The sequence below is a fragment of the Thermobia domestica genome, chromosome 8 (genome assembly GCF_964235325.1).
Source record: "Thermobia domestica chromosome 8, izTheDome1.hap1.1, whole genome shotgun sequence".
Taxonomy (NCBI): Eukaryota; Metazoa; Arthropoda; class Insecta; order Zygentoma; family Lepismatidae; genus Thermobia; species Thermobia domestica.
The window spans coordinates 100,678,330-100,697,897 of record NC_137461.1 but is presented as its reverse complement, the minus strand read 5'-3'; the positions used below and the strand labels follow the sequence as shown (position 1 = coordinate 100,697,897).

Here is a 19,568-nt window from a genome sequence, read left to right as displayed (position 1 = left end):
AATTTATGCCCACAGTTCTCGGGAAGCTGCCGAAGAAATTCCTAGGGTCCAAAGAGGCCATCACCCAGCTTCCGTGATGGTTTGGTGGGGCGTGTCTTACGACGGTGTCACCCTGCTGCACTTTTGCGAACAGGAAGTCAAGACTAAGCCAGCAAATTACCAGAACAATGTTTTGGAGAAGGTGGTCAAACCATTGAATCACACACTGTTTTCAGGCGCAGAATGGACATTCCAGCCAGACTCCGCGACGGCACATAAGGCGGAGATGAACCAGCAGTGGTTAACCAACAATGTTCCCCATTTCATAGCCGCTAAGGATTGGCCTTCTGGAAAGCCGGATCTCAACACACTGGATTATAGTCTTTGGGACTACTTAGAGGAGAAAGCCTGCAAGAAATTTCACCGCAATATTGATCACTTAAGGCAGATTTAGAAAAAAGCAACCGCTTCCATACCCCAAGACGTGATACATGCAACCATTGACGAGCGGCATCAGCGATTGAAGATGTGTGTGAAGGCCATCAGAGGTCATTTTGAATATACTAGTGTTTTTTCCGTTCTTTTGATGAAGTACACGTGGCAATAAAAGATTTAGTGTACTACAAACTTTCGCTTAGTTTCGCCTGTTTGAATGAAGGACAGAACTTATGACACGACTATGTACAGAGTACACGAAGGAAAATTGTGTTCTGTACTGAAAATTCGATTAAATTTTTTCGTTGTATAAAAATTTCAGCTTTCTTGCACACAATGTTACTTTCCAGAACGGGAAAACCCAGAACACCTGGCCGCAGCTCTGTGATTACACTGAACATGTTCTTACAAACACTAATTATTTTTGAAGTCCATAGTATAAAAAGATCCAAACTAAAATAATGTTTAAAGAAAGAAAGAAAGAAAGAAAAAAAAAAAGAAGTATCACTACTTCACTTACCAATAACTTCAACATGAATATAACTCTCCATGGGCAACGGTAACGACAAATAATTGAAAGGATCAAATCTCACACTCTCATGTCCACACACTTTACACGTTACTTTTGATTTCAATTGTCCGTGAAACAAGTCCACTATAATAGATTTATTTCGCAATATATGGTTCTCCCACGCCTGAAAAACAATGCACTATGCTAAATTTCTGTAATCCTTTTTGACTGCAGCATGAAAAGTAACATTTACACTGACTGTGGTTTATATCTAAAGACCAGCAGTTGTGGCAAAATAAAATACCGAAAATGTCACGCGAAATACATTTTTAAAATAACAATTAACATCGCAAAAATGAAGGTTAATTTATATTAAAGGATTGTAAATAGAACTAATTAATAGAAGTATTAACAACCATAACACATCTGAAAGAAGCATGGCCCCGCGTAGTGTAGTCGCTAACGCTCTCGCCTTTGGTGCGAGCAGTCCCACGTTCGATTCCCGGTGGGGTCACTCGGTTGAAAAAGTGTGAAAGCTTTTTCAGGGCCAGCCACCCTGAGTGAGGTCTTCCTAGATTTTCCTCATTCACATCAAGCAAATGCCGGTATAGTACCTCACATATAGGTTCCAGGCCGCTTCCTTTCTTCCCTTTCCTAGGATAGTGTGCTCGCCAAAGGACGTCATCCCTCATACCTGACGGGCTAAGATGGCCATAGATGCTGAAAGCTCAGAAATTTAATTCCTAATCCTAATCTGAACGAAGAAAAAGTCCGAAAATTATATATAATTGAAATATTAGTATCATAAACATAAAACTGCAGAGTATATATGCTAATGAAAAGCAGTCATGCTATACAACACAATTCATTTCTGGTCGCACGATATCACAAACATTTTCTTCGGGTTGTTCATACACAAGTCACGTCGTCTGTTTGTTTAGATGCATTTGAGGTGTTGTAACACAGAAGGCTAAATTGACTGAAAACATTTTATCAGAATACAGTTATCACCTTCTAGCCTTCAGTTTCTCAAGTAGTCGTGCTATTTGGTTGGTGAACGAAGATTCTTCCCGTCTACTAAGGAGCGTTAAACTGACTATCTTACTGCTGACCTAAACGGCGATCAATGTGACTCGTATTTCCGGTGAAAGGTGAACAAAAGTGAAGCAGCAACAATAAAATGTGAAATTGGCCAATGATCACAATAAATAGCATTTATGCATGATTTTTTTTTTTTTAATGACAAAATATGGCATCTACTGTATTTTGCTACAACTGGCGGTTTCTATTTAAATTTTATTTTACACTCAGAGCTTTAATTTCTTATTAACTGCACTCCCCTTTTACCAGTTTCAACTGCATTGCAAATAAATGCTTTCAATATAATATAATTTATTAATATTATATATATATACATTATATATACACTCATAAAACGTCTGGAAGAAAGAGCAAGAAAATCGAAGTAATGTCATGTAAAATTGGTATTTGTAGAACATACAGTGAAAACAGAATATATGTAAACTTATAGTTCTAATTCAATTTATTTACATACTACACATTAAGTGATGTTTCGTAATCTACTATAAAAGTTTCTTGGCCTTACCACTACTGTCTTCTTTATACAAGAAATTATGCTTTGAACCTGCACGGCGTTCATCCTCAGGTTTTAAGAACAAAAATAAAATAAAAGGAAAACTTGCACGAATCGGTCCGATGAAGATACTTTCAAAAAGGCCAGTTCAGGCGAAGGATCAGTATTTGTTTTTTTCTATGATGCTAGTACGGTCATACCAAGATCACAGAAGAAACAGAATGATAAATTCTACATGTAAACGACTTTTCTGGAAGTATAGTGCACGGAGTCACGGATTCAATTCTTGGTGGTTAGGCATTAAAATTTGATCACAATATAGTGGTTAGACTATAGGTTCCAGTTTCATATAGCCTCGATGCTGGAAAGGAACACCAATGTCCAACCAACCAACGAAGTTGATTCATGCACATTTTCATTGTAATTTTCGTTACGTATATTCGTATCTTTTTATTTCTTCACAAACCTTTAGATGAACCCCATATAGCTTCGAAACGTGGTTGATGCAATATACGCATTAGGTTTCAAAATTCATCTGACATTTTGGCGTCCCGTTCTAGAAGTGAAGTAGGCACAATGGTTGACATATTCCCAGCTGAAACGACAGTCTAGACACTTTGTCTTTCAGGCATCAAGCAGGAAGCATTTACATTAAGTAGTTCTAAGCAATAAGCTGCTACTTGTGACCCTTGCAGTCCCTTTGATTCTGTCTTGGTTCAGTTTTATGTGACTTCATAAAACATGTACGTTCTGATATTACCAATGAACAAAATTTTAAGACAAAATTCAAATATTATATATGATTGCAGTATTATTATGTGGAATTATGGCAATAAATGTACGCTGAACCACGGTAAGCACGAATTTATTTCCTACTGTGTAGGTTAATAACACTACTTGCACTTGTATAAAAGAATCTGTGTACTCAGCAGTTTCTTAATAAATCTAGGTTCATGTAAATTTTTTAAATACGAAATGAAAAGTATACATCTAAGTTTTATGATAAATGCATCAAAATCACAATGTAACTTAGAATTAATAACTCTCTTAGTTTATTATTAACATCTTAATCTACTGCTACATAAAACAATTCAGATGAAGGTGGCAGTCCCAATTACTGAATATAATTAATTAAAAGATAGAAAGAAAAGGAACCGGAAACCATTAAAACTGTTCAAACTCACTGATATTCAATGGAATTGAGCAAATTTAAAATTTACAGGTAGTGCATGTTTAAATAATAATAATAATAATAATAATAATAATAATAATAATAATAAAACACTGGACCTTGCCTACAAAATACTTTCTATTAGAGTGTAACAAATGGATTTTAGTTCAAACTTCAAAACAAAACTATAATTAATCATCATAATACATTTATATATATATATATATATATATATATATATATATATATATATATATATATATATATATATATATATATATATATATATATATATATATATATATATATATATATATACTGCAATGCAGTCCTCTGCTACAACAGTTGCACAGGCGGAAAGGTGAAGAAATACGTAGTTTATACATATACGGAAAATAGTATATTCCTCAATTTGTCTACATTACCTCTTGAGCAACAATAACATCAGGTCTTCCATCGCTGTCCTTCAATTCTACATAAGGTTTATCATGTACCCTGTTTAAGTCCTCATGTAGGCCGTCCAGAAGAAAAGCAAGAAGTTCTTGAGAATCATGTTGTTGAAAGCCGTTGAACCTTGGGGCATACTTTCCAATGGTCCACTAAAATCAATTTAATAAAATTAGACGGACGAAAAGTTTTTTTTACAAAAATTATTTTAAAGATGATTAACAGCAATAACAGTATCAAACATGTTTAAAAAAAAAAAAAAAAAGTCGGTCTTGACAGCTATCAATTACTGTATTGGCCCGAATATAGTACGATATTTTTAGCATACAAGTAAAAACAAAAATGACACTCATACTATAATCTCAGTCTAGCCCTTACACTCGAAAAGGAAGTTATTCTTTATACCACCCAAAACTGTACCATCTGCATCACTCTCCTGCGACCATGACGTGCCATTGTGACTCACCAAGGTCTGCCTAAGGCAGATTGCTCGACCGCTGCGAATCCGCAAGACCTTTTCATTTGCGATTGTGTCTGCGGACGCTACTGGCGCAATGGTGGTGACGCAGTACGTCAATGACATATTACCGATCTAATCAGTGGAGTCTTGCAATCGCATGAAATGCACTCAGTGTTTCTTTGATACTGCTACAAGATTTTTTTCTTTCTTTTTTTTCTTTTAAAGTACAAGGCGGCAATGGGATATCCATCCTATTAACAGTGCTAGATATGTTGATGGTGCTTATAGGACTTAGTGCGGAAAACTCCGGAAAGCCAATAACAATTTTTTTAAATTATTTTAGAATGTCAATATTTTAGTTTTTGTAATTTTTCGAAGCTGTATTACAAACATATAGCCTCGCTTTCATTGCATCAGTGACTCGTCCAATTCATACAACAATCAAAAAACTGTGGCTGTGACTGTGGTGGTTGGCAGTGTTGCAGGCGGTTGGCGAAGCGAATTGTTGTGGATAAAAGGTTCTACATAACACATTGCAAATAGAAACGGCTCAAGAACCGAGGAGCATAACTACAAGCGGTCGGATTTTCTGACCGCGATGGTTGGAGATCCCCATTATCATGGATAAAAAACATTCATTTGATAACTGCAACAGCGTGGATAAAACTGGCCTTAGGTAACGGTAATGCATCATTCTATGATACGATTTGATTGAAACTTAAAATTTGTTATCAATGTATTTTCTCTACGCTTTCACGGTATTTAAATCAATCTACGTATACCAGCAGAGTCCTGAGCACGGAGTGATAACTAGCAAAAGATTCAACATAAATAAAGACTGAGATCTAAATATTAAAAAAAGAGCATCTAAATTGGTAAGTAAATTAGAAAATTGACCATTTGAAGGGTAAGGGGAAAAAACAAGGAATGTCCATGTTTGTGCTTTATCGTGTAGTTTCTTCTATCTGTTGGTGACAGTTGGTACTATTTGACTGTATATGTATGCATGCGTAGATGTAAAAATATTCATGTAAAAAAAAAAGGCAAAAGATTTGACTAATCCTATTCTTTTTTTCGCGGTTTTCAATATTAAAACGCCGTTTTCTCGAAAATACAGTTTTGTGACATTCCTTCTTTTTTCCCCTTACCCTTCATTTGTTTTATTTTTTATTATTAATAATAAAAACTATAATAGCGTAATCCTATAAGTTTCTATAAAGTAGTGATTCTACGTAATACTGACGCTGGAGCAGTGCTTTAACAATTTTCTTCGGGGCTCCGATGCAGCAGAATATTTGTGGAGCCCTTTAATCAAGGTGTTATTTTCGAGGTTTAATAGTTGACGCATAAAGCACATTAGACAACTTACAAAAAATAAATAATGAAGCAACATTTAAACCGTCATATTAAGTTTCCGATAATTTTACAGTGTGTTAAAGAAAGTAAAATTACTAATATGAAGAGTACATGAAATCATTAAATACTCTTTCCAAATAAATTCAAGACCCTTAATGTATCCAAATGAACCAGATATTCATCAAGGACAAAAGATTTAAAGGAAAATAAAAAAAAAAATAAAGGAAACAGTCATCAATAGAAAAAAATATATGTATAAATATTACAAGCAGAAAATAAGTAGCATTTTCTAGAATAGCGAGACTGATCCGTTTTCATCGGAACAACTTACAGACAGCAACATCTTGCAAGCCCGGTTTCACAGAGGAACAAAGCTTTACGCACACCCTCTCTTAAATCAGTCTAATGTTATAGCTTTTTCACAGTTAAATTACAGCATTTCCAGCATAGAACAGTGTCAGAGCAATGGCTTTGGTGTAAGACATTACGCGAAGCAGCCTCCTCCACAAACCTCATCAACGAACTAATCGCATCAAAAGAGGGCAGGGCACCTTTGGTAAGAAAGATTCAGGATAGGGTTACCAGATCTTTCGTTTTTCTCTCGTAAGTTTTACGTTTTAATTTGACCCATAAAGCGATTTTATCCGTGTTTTAATAAATAAAAGAAATAATAGTTCTGGACACTTTTAAAATGTTTGTGTAAGTTAGTGCGGAAAAAATAATCAGAGGAACTGATTTTTCATAACACTGTTAACACAACGCAACCCAGCGATATTGTATTAAAAAACAATGAAAATTTGTGTAATATACTTTGTTGGTTGGATTTGAGTTTAGCGCCCCTTTCACCACTGAGGCTATATGAGACGAGGGGCTACAGCTTAACGTGGGATTCGAACCACAGAATTTCCACTGGGAATTGTAATATAAATTGTTTTATGTGATGCAATTACGTTTTTTCAATAACACTGGCACAGTTTCCAAATAAAATTATTCTACGTTATTATATAAAGCCATACATGTGTTTGTTATACGTATATAAATTTTTAATATACCATATCTTCCTTTATTTTCCCATAAAATCTTTTGTCTGAAAAATCTGGCAACCTTAACACGGGATATGGTCATCTGTGAAAATCTATCACAGCGTGTTGTAGCCAAACGATCGCATGACCCAAAAGTATATTGTGGCTTAATCAATAGTGATTCGCGCAATGTATCACAAACTGAGGATACAAACTATCCACAAGGCCAGCGCACATGGCGTTAATGCGTTAATATCATGGCATATCACGGAACGAAAGAACAAGGGTAGAAGGCTGTACCGGCGTCACATAGCTGAAGACTGGAAAAGTTTTGGTTTCACTTACAGAGGTGTTCACGAAAAAGGTTAACTTTATGAGTCAATGCACGAAAATTACCTGAACGCTTTTAATGGTTGTACTGATTTTTGCTACAGAGATAAGCTTGAGATCCGTAAAATTAAAAACCTAGCAAAATCAACACTGTTTATTACCAATATGATGTCTTATCTTCAGCTCTCAAAAAGACAAAATACTAGGATTGTATGGCAACAACATACAAAAATGTGAAACCGCATCAGGACAAAGCTTCAGGTCACATGACCAAAACATCGCTGGGTTTCTACCGACACATGGGCGCTGCACCTGTTAATTTTTCGAGGATATTTCCATTAAGAGAGTCCAAATGTTAATACCATAAATTACTATGTTTTGGACTTCTCAAACGACGCCTTTCATCACGTTGGGTTCGTAAGGTAAATTGATTTTGGAAAGCCTGCAAATAGGTGTACGAAAAAATACCTATGGTACTACTTTAACGAAAACTGCTGCAGAGGAAACTGCGATATCGTGCAACGATCCGTACCATGACCTTTCCATAAAGCATGATCAACGGCAGTGGGATGGAATATCTTAGGTAAGCAAGACCTTCAATTTGTTCAAAGGAAAACGGATGAACTTCCAAATTTCACAGAACATTGCAATAATACTAAGTAATATAATACTTCAAAATTAAATTAAGAAAAAATTCTGATTTGAAATTATTGAACTCAGAGTTGTTTCAAAGTATTTTCTGCGAGCTTTAGCCTCAACAAATCTTTAACAATCTTATTAACAATTTAGAAAAAATAAACATATAGTTTGTTTAATAAAGTAGTATCATTTTTCAGTACAGTTTAAAGTGGAATCCAAAGCACTTTAATGCTTTCAAATTTTAATAATCTTCCCCGGGAAACGGAAACCGGGATCAAGCACCAAAGATACGTGCGCTGGTCATTAGATCCGCAAGGCGGGCTTATACGAGGGCTACTATTTACATTTTGAGCCTTGGCAACATTGATTGTGGTTAGGCGCCATTTTTCTTTTTTCTTTATTGAAACGTTTCACATTGTTGACCAGAACGTACTTCAAATGTTTTGTCAATAGCTTTATTTTACGTTGACCTGAAGATTGCGTGACAACAGAAAAATGGAATTAACTCGTGAAAATTTTCGTGCGATAATTTATTACATTTTCGACGTGGATTATCAAGACAAGAGTGCATCGATCAACTTACTTCCACATTTGGCGATGAAGCTCCATCCTTTGCCACTGTGAAACGCTGGTATAACGATTTTACTCGTGCCACCATTTGCCCACTGACGAAATTCGCGAAGGTCGTCCAAAGTTAATTGTTATTCAAGAAAACATTGATGCTGTGCAAAACCTAATACTGCAAGATCGTCATATGACATACTGTGAGATTGAGGCAACACTAGGCATTAGTTCCACCAGCATATATAAAATATTACATGATCATTTAGCTGTGAGAAAGGTTTGTTCTCGTTGGATCCCACATAATTTGCAAAAATTCAAAAAGAAGCTCGCGATGATTGGTGCACACAAATGCTCAATAAATACAATGGCGGTGCTTCAAAAGACGTATATAAGATTGTAATAGGTGATGAATCATGGATATACGCATATGGGCCGGAACGTAAACACCAGTCGACTGTATGGGTGTTTCAAGATGATCAAAATCTAACAGAAGTTTGTTCGCCTCGAAGCACATCGAAACAAATGGTCGCCTGTTTTTTTTAGGAAAACTGGTCATGTGGCACATGTGCCTTTAGAGGAACGTAGAACGGTCAACTCTGAATGGTACACAACAATCTGTTTGCCGGATGTCTTCGGTCAAATACGGATCAAACAAACAAGCGCCGGCGGATCATTCTCCATCAAAACAATGAGAGCTCTCTCACATCTCTTCTAACAACCGACTCTCTGAACACATAAAAAATCAAATTGATGGGTTATCCGCCGTACAGTCCTGATTTGGCATCCAACGACGACTTCATGCTCCCGAATATCATAAATAAATTGCGTGGACAACGATTTTCGTCGGCGGAAGAAGCCGTTGATGCGTTCAAAAACCATATTATGGAGGTGTCTCAAGAAGATTGGAAAAAATGCTTTGACAAATGGTTCGAACGAATGCAAAAGTGTATTGATCATAAAGGAGAATATTTCAAATAACAATAAATCAATGTTCAATGACAAATTAAGGTTTTTTCATTGTTAGTGGCCCTCGTACATGCAGTAAGCACATAAAGAAAAGACGTACAATAATACTTTTCCAATAAGAACGAAACGATTTCTCGAACTGATTTCAGGTTACTAATTTCAGCTCTATTGAAAACTAACATTTGCAGTGGAAAATTGAGCTAACATCGCTGCTGTAATTTTAGGAAAGTGGTGTGCGGATTTCTGAAGTTTTTTCTTAGTTGAATGTACCAGTGTTGCAGAGTTGAGAAAAATCAAAATTGTTTATCATTTCAGCCGTACCTCGGAAATGATGTTACGCTTTGGTATGAAACAATCCGGAATAGAAAATAATATACGAACACGAATCGTGTTTTCCGCAACATCAAGTTTACTATCAGAAAGAGCAGCAAATTATTTCTTAAAAATTTTGCATTGCATTAAAAGTGTCTCCAAAATACCCTTTCGAACACTTTTTTTTTTTTTTTGTCTATAATTTCCTTTTTACTTTTAATCTTCCGTTTATTGAACTATTTCTTCAGAGTTTTCTCTGCTACTTGCAGGTCAACGTTCGAAAATAGTAAAACTTTGAAAGTAATATATATGGAGTTAAAACTTTCTCCCAGTTAGTTACATACGTAAGGCTACTTTACTTTTTCGACAAAATTATTCAGTTTCCGAGCAAAGTTAATTGAATGGATACACCACTACCACCTGCTGATCCAAAACTCCTTGCCAGAAGCCACATCAACGGGCTGCCTTTAATCGATATATATATACTCGTATATATAAATTAGTTTTGCGAGGCTTCTTTCTTCGGAGATCTTTGGAGCACTAATGATCACGGATCTTCTTTTGGGGGCCATGAACGAGTACCACGATTAAAAGAAAATGAGTCAGCCTTGATCTTTCCATTTCAAAGATACATAAGGTTTGGTAATTATCTTAATGATATACTGATGATAGCTTTTGTCTTCGTTTCAGTAACTCTTCTGCTATTCTGTGCATTCAAAGGAAAGATTTTGCAAAATCCGTAAAATATTGTGTATTCTACAATGCAAGCTGTTTTAATCAGTTTAATATTTAGTTTTATTTTTTGAACATTACTTGAACCTTAACAAGAGAGGGACGGAGGAGGAGGAGGAGGGGGATTTAACTATCACATATTAAAGCAATTCTGCTAGTAATCTGAATTTTATAATGCACATATATCACATATAAAAATACATAAAATGAGTAACAGGCCGACTGTTACGGTTCTGCAGTGGAGGCATTCACGGGTACAGTCTGTCTCAAAATTTATTTTAATTTCGCGATACAACGTTGGCAACAGGGTATGTTATTTCCAGATCTTGTAACGTGTCAGCATTCGAGAATTCATACTTGTATTTTTCTTTTTTACTTCCAACTACATTTTAATTAGCAATTATTGTAAATAAGATCACTTGGCTAACATTCCAGCCTACAACTACTTAAGAGTTATTGATTATTTTGATAAAATTTTTACCCTGAGTTTTAATGGTGCTATAGTTTTGGCAGTTCCACTCCAGATATCATGTATTAAGTCTCCGTATCTTTTTGCTATGTGTCCTTTCATTCCCAAAGGATTCGTCCTGAAAAAAATATCACATTCAGATTCACATTTACAAGAATACACGACACAAATGCACAATGCTGTATGTTTGATATATACATATATAAGCATACTGTGTTAAACTTTATAATTACTCTATATCCAGTTTCTCGCTACTATGTTGCATCTACAAGATTAAGAAAAAAAAACTTAAAAGGAGAAACGTATTTGGAAGGGACAAAAGAAGTGAGTCGGAAGAAAATATTTAATTCTAATTATTTTTCCATATGGTATGGTACAGTTCGCAGAAAAAAAAAAAAAAACTGCAACATGAACATGTAAGTTTATTGTGAAACTACGAAGTCTTTTGTTCCAAAATAAGTGTGCAGGGGAGGACGCCGAGGTTTCTCCTGGCGTGATTCGTGCCACTTAGACATTATGTTGATTTCCTGTGCTGTTAGGCGTAGTTTCACAATAAGCAATTATATCTTCTCACAGAATTAAGATAGAAACTTAGTTCTTGTGTCAAATTGATGGTGATAGATAATAGAAATGAGGAAAGGTGGTACAGTCTTGTGATGATGCCGCCATATTTAAATATGGCTTTCGTTCTTCCAAAAATTTCGTTACTTCGGTTCGTTATCTATCTTAATTGGCACATAACTATGAAACCGTTAAAGTTTTCAAAAAATCATTTGAAATGATCGTTATAGAGTAGAATGTCCTCTTTTCGTTGACAGCAAAATCATTTCTGTATCTACGAAGTCTTTTGTAGATACTAAGCGTGCTAGACCATTTTATGTGGCGAGAGTATTGTCTTTTATAACACTGAACTCTGCCATGTAAGGCAACATGTCTTTTCTTTCAATAATGTAATACTTTAATTTTATAAAAAGAAGTATCTGAATGTTCTTATAAATTAAAGAAAACATCTCATATAATAATAATAATAATAATAATAATAATAATAATAATAATAATAATAATAATAATAATAATAATAATAATAATAATAATAATAATAATAATAAGTGGTGTATTTACGATTTTGTTTTGGGGAGCTTTGCTAACTTTCGGGGGTAGGGCTTGGCCTGGAAATGTGAAAATTCTGCAAGATATTTCATTTCTTTTACTTTATTAAGATTTCGGGGGGAATTAAGCCCGGAAGTCCACCTCAAATACGCCACTAATAATGATGTATATCACAGGATTTTTTTTTTTTTTTTTTTTTTCAGTGTTAGGTATCCTTATGTATACATCCAAGTCAGTCATCTGTGCAATTCCTGCCCATGATTGATATGTACCCTGGAAACAAAACATGCATTCTGTCAACTTTTAATTTCATTTATGAGCTAGCAGCGAAATACAAAATGCCAGCTGTTGTTACTTTTGACCAGCCATTGTTTTGGAAAACTTCTGAAATCGTGAGTTCAGCCGAAAAGAATGTTGGAGTGAAAGATGCTATATTTTACTTTGAAGTTCCCATATCTTAATAAATCTATTGGGTGCTATAGGTACGTTAATGAAAGACAGTGGACAGAAGAGATCTTAGCAACAGTCTACAGTAAAAATACAATCATACATGCTATGTCAGGAAAAGCAGTACAGCGTGCATTACGTGGGCATCTTATGGTCAACCAATGCCTTACAAACTTTATTTCCAAAATTATTGAAACAGAACCTGGGTTTGAGGGCCACATAACCAAGCTAGAACAGTTATACTGTCAAGCTGAAAAGGGTGACTTGCTTTAGTCAGATTGTATGGCGCGTATAGTTTCTGCTGTGCATGAAAAAATGTGTCAATATTCTCAGGAGTCAAAGACAAGCAAACTTTGATGGAACTATACGCAGATGTTGGGTGTAGTCAGGGAGATCGTAATTCATGTCGATCGATCAGGATCATGGACAATGCATCTACACGTTATTTCAGCTTGTTTACCCATATTTGCTGCTGCAGGTCACCAAAATTATCTGAACTCTGCTTACCTGTACCTTCAAACCATGAAAGTTTGGATATAACTAACCCTGAAGTGAATCATAAGTTCATGCAGGGATACCATGTCATCAGACGAAGTAACAAATTCTGTACTGGTCTTAGTTGTGACCTAGTTATTGAGCAGACGCTAATGAGGTCATTAAAAACCACAGAGGATTAACAAGAGGTAATGGAATAACAGAGGGCGATCTGGACAATGTCTCTCCTGTATCCTCGTCTTACAACTTTGCCATGCAGGACTTCTGTGATATACAATATACTACTTGTGAACAGCACAGAGGCAACTGCTGCAAGAATAGCTCGTGATAAAGAGGATGTGGCTAAAATTGGTAGTATGCTTGAACTATATTCCTCACTGTCTGAGGAAGTGGCATTGCATAATATTGTAACTGGAATAAATGCAGATAATGATGTGAATGTCCATGAGCTTTTCAGTATCGGTAAAGACATTGTTGCTCAAATGGAAAATCAGTCCACATTTTCATATGCACACAAACGTAACATTAAGGCAATCACGTTTGCAGCAGCAAAGGTTGTTAAGGTATCGGAAGACAAAACGATAGATCCTGCTCTTTTGTTTCAATGGTTCTTGGTTGTGTTTCAAGAGTGGAGATTTAAACTGAAATGAGGTGATGAAGTATGAGCTTTCTCCATGCTCATCTACACTGTCTGGAGCTAAACACAAACTTAGAAAGGCAGATAAGCCTGCACTTCTTGAAGACAAGAAAGCTTGCTACTCTTCTGAATGTTTCAGCCTTTTCCCCATACTGAGCAGTATGTTTCGGATGGAGGTTCCCTCTTACATAGGCTTAACTGGTCTCAAGGAAGTACTTACAGGTTCATTGCAGATCATTATTCATGTTTTGTTGCAGAATGATATGGAAAAAGCAACTTCGTTTTCGATGGCTATGGAAAGCCTACCCTATAGGACAGTATCTGAGCGAAGGAAGACAACTACAATAATAGCAGTCAATGTCACGAAAGCAACAAAATTTGCTGAAAAAAAGGATGACTTTCTCTCCAATGGAAACAACAAACAATTATTGATAAAAATGATTACTGTGCGCCTGAGATCGAAAGGATGTCAAGTAATACAAGCAGAGAAAGAAGCAGATGTTGACATTGTTAAAGCTGCAGTTGCTAAGACACTTACCCAGTGAACAACCCTCGTCGGTGAAGATACGGTTCTACTAATATTGCTTCTCTATTATGGCTATACAGATAACAAGGGTCTGTACTACAATCAGACAAAGGGAAAGCTCATGTTTACAACATTACTGCCTTGAAGAGCTTGCTGGGGAAAGATGTATGTACAAGCCTGTTAATTGCACATACCTTCACTGGATCAGATACTACTTCACGAATTTTTGGTATTGGGGAAAAAGTAAGTTTTTGAAAAAGTTAACAAAAATGGTATTTTGTGTGAATGTGCATTGGTAATAAACTCGCTCCTGACAGATTTCTAAAAATGATTCACAGCAGCCGTTCATGTGGATGTATCATACGTAAATGTACGTGTAAGGAATATGGTTTCGATTGCACAATAACGTGTGGCTCTTGCTATAATGGCAACTGTGAAAACATCACAAATAAACCCCTTATGGGTGATGAAGAAATTTAGGGTGTTTTTTATATTAGCATATGAACAAATAAAAGGAATTTACAATTCCTTGCAGACAATTCTTTTACAGACATTAAGAGAAAAGTAATACAACAAAAAAATGTGTTTGTTAATGAATAACATTACATACGTTGTAAACTACATGTTATATTTTAATGTTTAAAAAACATGCCAGTGCTACGCATGCCAATTATTCTGATTTACTGTATAACATAGTTTGTGACCATTATATTGTAAATATGACAGCTGGTAATGGGGCATTTTCGTGAAATTTACACCATTTTTATTATATTATAATTACATAATTTGTAATGCTTCTATGATATGCATTACGACTATTGTTATTATTATTATTATTATTATTATTATTATTATTATTATTATTATTATTATTATTATTATTATAGTTGTTTTCTTCAATTTATAAGAACAATTCAGATACTTCTCTTTATAAAATTAAAGTATTATACTATTGAAAGAAAAGGCATGTTACCTTACATGGCAGAGTTCAGTGTTATAAAAGACAATACTCTCGCCACATAAAATGGTCTAGCACGCTTAGTTTTTAAGATACAGAAATGATTTTGATTTCAACGAAAAGAGGACATTCTACTCTACAACGACCATTTCAAGTGATTTTTTGGAAATTTTAACGGCTTCATAGTTATGTGCCAATTAAGATAGATAACGAACCGAGGTAACGAAATTATGGAAGAACGGAAGCCATATTTAAATATGGCGACATCATCACAAGACTGTACCACTTTTCCTCATTTATATTATCTATCACCATCAATTTGTCACAAGATCGAAGTTTCTATCTTAATTCTGTGAGAAGATATAATTGCTTTTTCGGAGAAAGGCGTTTAGTAACAAAATCCAAAATGGCAGCTCAAAATGGAGGCCAAATGGAAGTCTAAAATTTGCTAATTTTTGATATGTTGTTCTGAATGCTTTTTTCTACCAGAAAAAGTAGAAAAAGCTTTTCTTGCAATTTCTTGAGGGTCAAACCTTATATTGACTGGACTATTACGTGACTGTGTGTTTTGTTACATATTATCACATAGCTTTGCTCAATGTATTATTGTGTTTTAGCACAAAATGGAAACGAGGCCTGATAGAATAGTTAGGGGAGAATACTGTTGAGATATTAAGTGGGGTTGACAAATAAGTATTTTAATGTATAATGCCAGTTAATTAAAATACCTATTGTTCGGATAAAAAAAAAGGATCGTTAACTTGATGATGGTTTCTGATGTTAAAATACGATTCACGACAATAACTGTAAGAATATTATGATAAGAGTTAAGAATAGATAATCGATATGATACAGAATGGAATTAAAGGTGAAGATGCTGAGGAAAATATATTTAATATGTATAATTAAATTAATGACGGTAACAATAATGATTATGATTTGTGACAATATTAAGGAATATTCATGGAATAAGAATAATAAAGACGTTAATGAAAGATTTCGCAGCGATTGTGTATGGTTAATGAGCTGCATCTTGTTCATTTACAGATAAATAAACAGAAAAAGTCATGTATATTTCTCTATATCATGACCGAACATTATGTAAGTATGAATCTTGTATTGTGATAAGTCAATGTAACATAAGAGATCAAATCCAAACTTCTATATGAAAAATGTACCAATGTTGGAAGAAATATACAGTAAGCACTAAATAATGACTTAAACGGATTCACAACGCTCTGGTTTCTAGAAAAAAATGGTAAATTTAAAAGTTTAAAGTTGAGGTGAGCTCCCTCTCCCCTAAGGAAGCTCCTGTAGGTGCAGGAAAGGCAATTTACCTTGTCATTTATATCTATTATATCTACAACTGGCACTAACTTAAATTGTCTAGACTTTTTATCTACGTTATGACAATATCTTGAAAATTCTAGAGAAGAATACGTGGGTCTCTTTCAATTGGAAGACACGTTACTCATGGTCTCACTGTACGCCCTATTTTCTTTATTTTCACTTTCTATTTCTTCCCTCACACCTACAGCATTGATTGAATCGATTTCGAAGTCGGAATCGCTTTCCCATTTTTTACCTAACAAACTCACATTGAATCTTTGTATTATCACTAGTATTCCCCCTGAAGAATCAATACATGAACAATTTTCACACTCGAAATAAGAACACATACTTGTTGAACTGAAACTAAAATGATAAACGTAGAGACCCTGAAGGGAATACGTATAATACAGCTATATCGCATGAGACAATGCAAACATGTATGTGACAAGAACTTTTAACTTTCAAGGTCACTTATCAATACTTCAAATGATTATTTTTGCATTTCCCAATAGGCAATTGAAGTCAGTTGACAGCAAAGGACGGAGATCTGCATCTCTCTGAGTATAAATGAGAACAAAAACTCTCACTTCTATTCACACATTAATGGCGCACTGCTATAACAATTTAAACTTCCTTTCCTTTCCCGTCTCTGCATATCCTCCTGTAGCCACGAGCTCATATATGAGTCATAAATTTTTCATAGATCAGCACAACGTTCTGTTCAAAACTGTCCAGTGCTAAAGTATTTTACCAATTTGTTCTCGCAGAACAGGAAAGAGGAAAATGCAAAGGATACAAAATTATTTGAGTCCAGGCTCTGGTCAACATTCTGTGTTCGTAAATGAATGATTGTGGGTTGTAAATGTTCAAGTTACGCTAATTATCATAATTTATGTTCTAAATAAAATAAAATACGCATATAAAATTTGTACAACGGAATATTTTCTTGTTATCAACTACTGAACATACTCAGAGCGTAACATTTTATATTACCCTGTTAGAAACTTACCTGTTTAATTCATACAAGTGCATGTTTCCAGTAAAATATTGTGTAAGTGCTCTGGTGTTACTAACACACTGTAAGGCAGCGTTCATAAAGCAGGTGTTTCCTAGATTATTCAATCCTGTAGCACCTTTCTCCGAAGGAACTGTCACGAAAATAACAAAAAATAATTACGAAACGTGGAACATATTGCTGTTAATACAAGAAATAGGTCAAAAGAAAATTTCCTAAATGTAACAAATGAGACGAAGAAAATGTTCATTACTTTTTTTTTTTTTTTTAATATCCATTTATCAGCAATCAAAAAATGACAGTCACCAGAAATGAACAGATTATTGTTGTTCAATTGAATTACGTTCAGCAATATGTAGTAGTAACAGTAGTAGACAATTATTATTACGTGAATACTCTTATCCTTATGAAAAATAAAAGGCTAGTATACGGACTGGACAAAGAAATACCATAAAAAATTTAGATATATGTTTAGCACACGTGGAAAAATAATTATCCTCAAAAATATGCATTTTACACCTAACAATATGTTTCGAACTGTGTTGAAGATTGAACAAATGTGTATTTCTCCTAGCACTTGTTAACAGTGAATTACAGTCACTACATATGAATAAGCTTTCTCTGCAAAGAGCAACAAACAGGAACCGTACGAAGATTTTCTGTAAAGCACGTTGTTACAAAGCATATTTACTAAGCTGCACAAACGTATTTGGCACATATAAGAAATGATTTTAAGGAGGGGAGAGGGGAATAAAATAAATTCTCACTGTAGGAACGCATCCACATCTCGAAATTTGTCACGTTTAGAGACATGACATTTCGTATTTATACTTTTTATTTAAAACAATTAAACACATGTTCCAGAGATTTTTGATATTTGAAGTAGAACTGAAAAAAATTGAGATAGTTCACTAATCAAATATAAATAAAACACTGAAGCACATGTTTACTTCTTTTAAATCTTAAGTACAAATACGAATAAGGAATTCCAAGATTTGGATATATTATTATTGGAAATTCGACTTGGAAGGGAGTGATATGGAGTTGCAATTATTATAAGATGACGACAGGGTCCCGCCAGGAGAGACCAAAAACAATTAATAATTGTTTTCCGGGAAGCCCCCGACTTTTGCAACCGCGAGAAATGTGTTCAGTGTCGTTCAAAAGCCTTAATGAATCTAAGGTAATTAAGGTACGAGCAGATGCTTTCTAAGCGTAAATCTTCAATTTCCTTTTGAACGAAATCTTGATTTTAAAAGGATTAGCCTGTAGGAGAGTTGACAAGCCTATAATATTAAGCCGAGAATTTAGCTGTCATGCTTAACACAGTACAGATGATTCAGACTCATATCAATTTCATGCTGATAAAGGGCGACACAAACAAAAAAATTAATTAACCTTCAGCTATTAACATTGTGTAACACACACACACACACACACACAAAAAAAAATCTGAAGGTATTTGTTTCTACAATACACAGTAAGATTACGCACCAATGTTGCATGTTCTACAGATACTTTTATTAGCTTATTATTTCTTTTACCTACACAGTTCTTTCCCACTTAAATTTTCTGAATGAGCGTACCTTGCTTTCTTTTATCCTGCAACTGAATAGCAAGAGAGCCCATTTCTTCAGGCCAGGTCAGATCCTTATTTCGGACTTCAATGAGCAATTGATCGTCGTCTTTAACACCCAATTCTTCCAGAGTTAAATCTTCGTCTTCTAAACACTGCATATTATTCTGTAATAGGATAAAAATCAATACGATAATTGAACCATGACAAATGCTAGAATCAACTAATGGAACAATATTAACGATATTAATGAATGAGAAATATTAAAAACTTTTTGTGAACTATATTTTTACTTCTGAAGGACCAGTAGTAGTGTGTACGTTTTTTTTAAATATATATATATATATATATATATATATATATATATATATATATATATATATATATATAACTTCTCACACTTTCAAACAAAAGTCCGTGTGGTAGTTGAAATCCAGCTTTAAGCTATAGGCTCCATCTAATAAAGCCTCAATGCTAAAAAGGGA

General features: G+C 34.6%; 1 protein-coding gene across 2 annotated transcripts in view; it reads right to left on the bottom strand.

The window, feature by feature from the left end:
- The window catches only part of Usp32 (Ubiquitin specific protease 32), a 153,022-nt gene that overhangs the window by 66,041 nt on the left and 67,413 nt on the right, over nucleotides 1-19,568 (bottom strand). For both annotated transcript variants that reach the window (XM_081768800.1, XM_081768801.1), the window contains exons 15-19: nucleotides 19,094-19,250; nucleotides 17,502-17,640; nucleotides 11,000-11,105; nucleotides 4,116-4,289; nucleotides 935-1,109 (exon numbers count right to left, since the gene is read on the bottom strand). In XM_081768800.1, coding sequence (XP_081624926.1) covers nucleotides 935-1,109; nucleotides 4,116-4,289; nucleotides 11,000-11,105; nucleotides 17,502-17,640; nucleotides 19,094-19,250 — 751 coding nt within the window. The remainder of the gene's footprint in view (nucleotides 1-934; nucleotides 1,110-4,115; nucleotides 4,290-10,999; nucleotides 11,106-17,501; nucleotides 17,641-19,093; nucleotides 19,251-19,568) is intronic.